The sequence below is a fragment of the Sinocyclocheilus anshuiensis genome, unplaced genomic scaffold (genome assembly GCF_001515605.1).
Source record: "Sinocyclocheilus anshuiensis isolate Anshui unplaced genomic scaffold, SAMN03320099.WGS_v1.1 scaffold1143, whole genome shotgun sequence".
NCBI lineage: Eukaryota > Metazoa > Chordata > Actinopteri > Cypriniformes > Cyprinidae > Sinocyclocheilus > Sinocyclocheilus anshuiensis.
In genome coordinates this window covers 1298048-1304047 of record NW_015546123.1, presented here as the reverse complement: position 1 = coordinate 1304047, position 6000 = coordinate 1298048, and the positions used below count along the sequence as shown (strand labels likewise).

The following is a 6000-nucleotide window of genomic DNA, read 5'->3' as shown; positions in this document are numbered from 1 at the left end:
ATAATCATAATTTCTGGAATTGTTTATTCATTACTTGACTGGAGGCCCTGTATAATTAGGCTGCTTTTGACCACAGTCAAATGCAGTTCTTAAGACTTTTGTGTGTTAAAAGGTTGACCCTTTAATTTTAATAAATTCATAACAAGGTTGCTGATCAAACAGCACAAGACTCAAAGACGTCTGTCTGAATGTGTATGGCTGTAGCACTGCTTTTAGCATCTTTTGTAGTTTTTTAAATAATTTTATAGTCTAGTCGTCTAATGTGACCCATCTTTAGGACACACAGCAGCAGAACACATTTGTCTTTCCTGTTTTAGAGTGCTAAATATACTTATATCAACACACTGTTTGGTTCTCAATCTCCAACCTTGATCCCAACCTTGCATATGTCAATGTCTTTGTCAATTTCAGAACCACCAGAGATGCCTGAGTGTAAATATTAGGCATTATGAAGCCTTGATCAAACATCCTCTGATATTTGGCATCTGGACTGTGTGCTTGGCCAATATGAGAGGAATGACATTGAGTTACAAGCTGATAAAGGGCAGAGAAGGGACTGGATGAGCCAAAAACCACAATGTCACACTCATTAGATGGTCTGGAGGATTTCCTGACCTTTCATGCTGATTTACCCTAGAGGGCATGTAAGCATTTGAGTTTCTCTATGGAATGGGGGAAGAGACGGTAGCAAGGAGCCTGCGAAAACTAAGTGCTATGGCAATTCACGTTTCCATGGTAACCGTGACTTCTCACTTCAGGATTGTTGGTTAGAGTAGTACTTCAACAGGAATTTGTCAATTAAACAAGTTGAAAATCACTTTGACCTTTTTTTTTTTTTTACAGGCACACATTTTATCAAAAAGTAACTGGAAATTTTGAATCATATTTTAATATTTCCAGAATTACTGTTGAATAGCTGGGTCAAAACTCACCTTGACCCGAGTTGTAGATTGCTTTGACGGATTTCTTGACCTTTTGTAAAGCATTTCGGTCCTGGTCCAAAGCCTGGAGAGCCAGGCAAAAAGAGAAGAGAAGAGGATGGTTATAAAACACAGCTAAAAAAGGTCTGTGATTCATTTATGATTCATGATCTTGAATTCCAGAGGAACTGCATCACCGGCCACACCTCAAGGGGCAAAACTAAACATTGGGAATCTCATAATCACAATGTAACCATAACAACACAGGAGATGCCGAGGCTTGGAGGCATTTCCAATACTCATTTGGGCCAACAGGTGGGGAAAATGTCAGATATTCCCTGAGACCAAATTTAGAACTAGAGGAACAGAATAGCAGCTTATACCCTTGACCCTTGAAAATTGCATATTTAAACATTAAAAGTGATACTGATTAAAAGTAATTCAGCTAACTAATAAACTGAATCAACATTAGGCAAGATCTCCTCAGAAAAGACAGCCTGGAGTGGCTAAATTTGATGGATAATAGGTACACAAGTCAACATACCAGTGACAGACCCTTGACATGTAGTTTCCTAGCAACCGCGGCAGCACATGGACGGGGAGAACCCCTCGACCACACTTCATTGTCAGTGTGGATATCATTTCAAAAATCAAAACCGCTGTGAAACTGAGAGCGTAGTGAACACAGTTGAGGCGCAGACTTGACTTGACTTGACTTGACTTGAGTGTCTCAGCTCATGGAAATCTCTTAAAATATTTTGATAAATAACAGTAAACAACAGGTTGTCAACGAATCCGGTTTCCTCCAAGCAGCCCAGTGACCTTTTACCTATTTGTTTCTGTCTTTAAAAGAAAGGAACCATATATGAACTACTGGGAAATGTGAATTCTTTGCTTTACTCTTTTACATGCTTTGAGCTTGTGTCCCTCCTCCCTCCTTGATTGTATCACATGTGCGTCTCTCTGGATGAAAGGGAAATTATGCAAGTTTACGGAATATAGGCAAACTGACTCAGAGCAATTAACTTGTTATCATGGGAATAAGCTGAAAAGAAAACACTTCTGGCAAAACAATGTATTTTACTAATTGAATTTGTTAGTCATGGAAAGCAGATTCAGTGCATTCATTGAACATGAACAACAGGCTTTGCCATTCATAATGCATACATGTGCTCTGTTTCAGCTGGTAGCTAACAGATGTGTGTCCTAACAGCCACAGCTACCAACACAAACACACCCCACCCAAACACACACACACACCCAAACATACCCACAAATATTCCGTGGTGCCTTTAAAGAAGTCCTGCAATGGTGATTAATGAGAAAGAGAGAGCTTAAGGTCACAATTTTCAAAGCAAATCCCTCAACATTCACATCAGCTCTCTGAAAATAAAAAGTACAGGGGAAAGGAGTCTTCAACATTTTCAAAGGCCTTGTTGAATATTGATACTGTACATATCAATTTACTACCAAATGAATGCATTTACATACTTTATCATGAACTGTGAAGTATTTAAAATAATCATTATTCATGAGTGATAGATGTATGCTACTCTTACCTGAAATCAGTAAGATTTAAGAAAAAATATAATAATAATAATAATACTGCTATTTAGCAAGTACATATTTAATTGATTCATTCAATTAAAAGTGACAGTAAAGATGTTTTAGAAGTTTCTATTTCAAATAAATGCTGTTTCTATTTTCGTTTTTTATTTTTCTACATCAGCTCTCTGAAAATAAAAAGTACAGGGGAAAGGAGTCTTCAACATTTTCAAAGGCCTTGTTGAATATTGATACTGTACATATCAATTTACTACCAAATGAATGCATTTACATACTTTATCATGAACTGTGAAGTATTTAAAATAATCATTATTCATGAGTGATAGATGTATGCTACTCTTACCTGAAATCAGTAAGATTTAAGAAAAAATATAATAATAATAATAATAATAATACTGCTATTTAGCAAGTACATATTTAATTGATTCATACAATTAAAAGTGACAGTAAAGATGTTTTAGAAGTTTCTATTTCAAATAAATGCTGTTTCTATTTTTGTTTTTTATTTTTCTAAATAAACTTTCTATTCACAAAAAAAAAACTTATCACAGTTTCCAAAAAACTGTTTTCTTGAGCAGCAAATCAGCATATTAGAATGGCTTCTGTAGGATCATACCAGAATAGTGGCTGCTGTAGCTTTGCTATCACAAGAATTCATTACATTTTAAAATACATTTCAATAGAAATAATTAACTTTAATTAACGTTATTTTAAATTGTTTTAAATGATCACAATATTACTATTTTTACTGTATTTTTGTTTAAATAAATGAAACCTTGGTGAGCATAAGACACATCTTTCACAAAACAATTTTAAAAATCTTACCTATTTCTTCATGTTGTGTAATTTAATCAGTAAATACACTTTAATACTTTAGCTTTGGTTTAAGTTAATATTGTTTGTTTTTGTTTGATATCAAATGATAATTAGCAGACACCCTGCAGCAGCAGTACCAAAGCGAACCCCCTCAAAAAAGACAAAAAAAAAAACATTGTCTCATTTTCTTGCAGCTATGTTTGGACATTGTTACACCAAAATGGGACTGCCCACTGTGGTCCAGAGCGACACAGACTCGTCAGGTCGAAACTCTTCAGAGCTTTTTTCATCCCCGGTCATTTCCATTGTTATTTAATTGTTATGAGCTACAACATCCTGTAGCTATATACCAGGATTTAAAGGAACTTTGGGAAACACTGTAATTGGAAACAAGCATTTACAAACCATTATATCGTTTGTAAAAGCAAACAGAAAATCATTTTCAGTAATGCACTTAGCAGGCAGCACCACAATCAAACATTTAAAAGGCAACTGTCAAACCATTTCCACAAAGTCTAACTAAACATTGCATGTGTTAGCAGCATGCAATGTCGATATTTGATAGTGATCATTTTTCATTTTTGAAAGAAGTTTCTTTTGCTGACCAAGGCAGCATTTATTTAATCAAGATTGTGAAATATTATTAAAATTGAAAATATCTATTTTCTATTTTAATGTTTTAAAACATAATTTATTTCTGTGATAGCAAAGCTGAATTTTCTGCATCATTACTCCAGTCTTCAGTGTTACATGATCCTTCAGAAATCATTCTTATTACTACATTTTTTACAGGATTCCTGATGAATAGAAATAAGAAAAGATGAAAAATTAAAAAGAACGGCATTTATTTGATAAAAAAAAAAAAAAGATTGTAACATTTTTTTGATCAATTTAAAGGGATAGTTCACCCAAAAATGAAAATTACCCCATGATTTACTCACCCTCAAGCCATCCTAGGTGTATATGACTTTCTTCTATCAGACGAGTACAACCGGAGTTATATTAAAATTATCCTGTCTTTTCCAAGCTTTATAATGGCAGTTAATGGTGGTCGAGATCTTGAAGCCCAAAAAAGTGCGTCCATCCATCATTACAAGTACTCCACATGGCCTTCTGAAGTGAAGCGATGCAATTGTGTAAGAAATATATCCATATTTAAAAAATTATGAACTACAATCTCTAGCTTCTGCTAACTGTTGTATGCACGTTCACGAGAGAGTGGCATTCCAGCGTAGGATGTAGGCGTAGAGTAAGGTCTGATGAGAAGACTTTTTATGATGGATGGACGCACTTTTTTGTGCTTTAAAATCGCAACCACCATTCACTGCCATTAAAAAGCTTGGAAGAGCCAGGACATTTTTTAATATAACTCCGATTGTATTCGTCTGAAAGAAGTAAGTCATACCTAGGATGGCTTAAGGGTGAGTAAATTATGGGATCATTTTCATTTTTGGGTGAACTATCCCTTTAATGCATCCTTGCTGAATAAAATAATTAATTTCTTTTCTAAAAAAATAAAATAAAACAAGTGTACTGACCCCAAATTTTTGAACGGTAATATGTACTAATTAATTTACCCTGTAAGCGTGAAGTATCAGTCTTCTGATGTATGACCAAGAGGATAATATCATTACACAACTAAGTACAACAGTCTATCCTCAAATGGTCTTGTAGACTATTAGGTGTGACCACAGTGAACAGAACAGTGAATCTGAGCATTGCAGAGACGGTAAAGCTCAGCCTGTGACATTTATGTGACTATTATGACTATTATGATCTGGATAATCTCTCAACCTTATGAGATTTAACCACCTTAAAGGGTTAGTTCACCCAAAAATGAAAATTAGCCCATAAATTACTCACCCTCAATGCATCCTAGGTGTATATGACATTCTTCTTTCAGACGAATCCAGTCGGAGCTATATTAAAAATAGTCTTTGATCTTTCAAGCTGTTTATTGCCAGTCAGCGTGTGTTGCATTGCTTCAGTCCAAAAGAAGTAAAATAAAAAGCTCCCATCCATAAAAAAAGTGTCTCACACTGCTCCGGGGGGTGAACAAAGTCTTTTCTTACTTTTGTAAGAAAAATAACCATATTTAAAACGTAATAATCAATTTAATCTAGCTTGCGCTCACTGTTGTAAACGGAAGCAGCTCCGGGTGGATGACGTATCAGGTCGGCTTTGCGCATGTGCCGCTCAGAAGTGACGCACGCGGAAGCGCAGGGGAGAGATCAACTGTTAACAAACGTTGGTTTTCACGAGACTCACCGGCGCATGCGCAGCGCTGACCTCATATCCCAGAGCTGCTTCTGTGTACAACTGTTGGTGCAAGCTAGATTACAGTGATTATTACGTTTTGTTCACCCCCCAGAGCCGTGTGAGACACTTTTTTTTATGGATGGGCGCTTTATATTTCACTTCTTTTGGGCTGAAGCAATGCAACACCCGCTGAGTGGCATTAAACAGCTTGAAAGATCAAAGACAATTTTTTATATAACTCCGACTGGATTCGTCTGAAAGAAGAAAGTCATATACACCTAGGATGCATTGAGGGTGAGTAATTTATGGGCTAATTTTCATTTTTGGGTGAACTAACCCTTTAAGTAAAATTTAGCTGCTTTATACAATTGACATTATCCATAAAATAAGATAATTTACAAGTACAGATTTATATACAGTAGCCAAAATTCCACTTACA

General features: G+C 35.5%; 1 protein-coding gene across 4 annotated transcripts in view; it reads right to left on the bottom strand.

Annotated features, from left to right (window-relative positions):
* Positions 1 to 6000, bottom strand: part of LOC107701019 (arf-GAP with SH3 domain, ANK repeat and PH domain-containing protein 1-like) — a 48957-nt gene that overhangs the window by 30176 nt on the left and 12781 nt on the right. For all 4 annotated transcript variants that reach the window (XM_016502919.1, XM_016502921.1, XM_016502920.1 and 1 more), the window contains exon 2: positions 933 to 1005. In XM_016502919.1, the coding sequence (XP_016358405.1) occupies positions 933 to 1005 (73 nt within the window). The remainder of the gene's footprint in view (positions 1 to 932; positions 1006 to 6000) is intronic.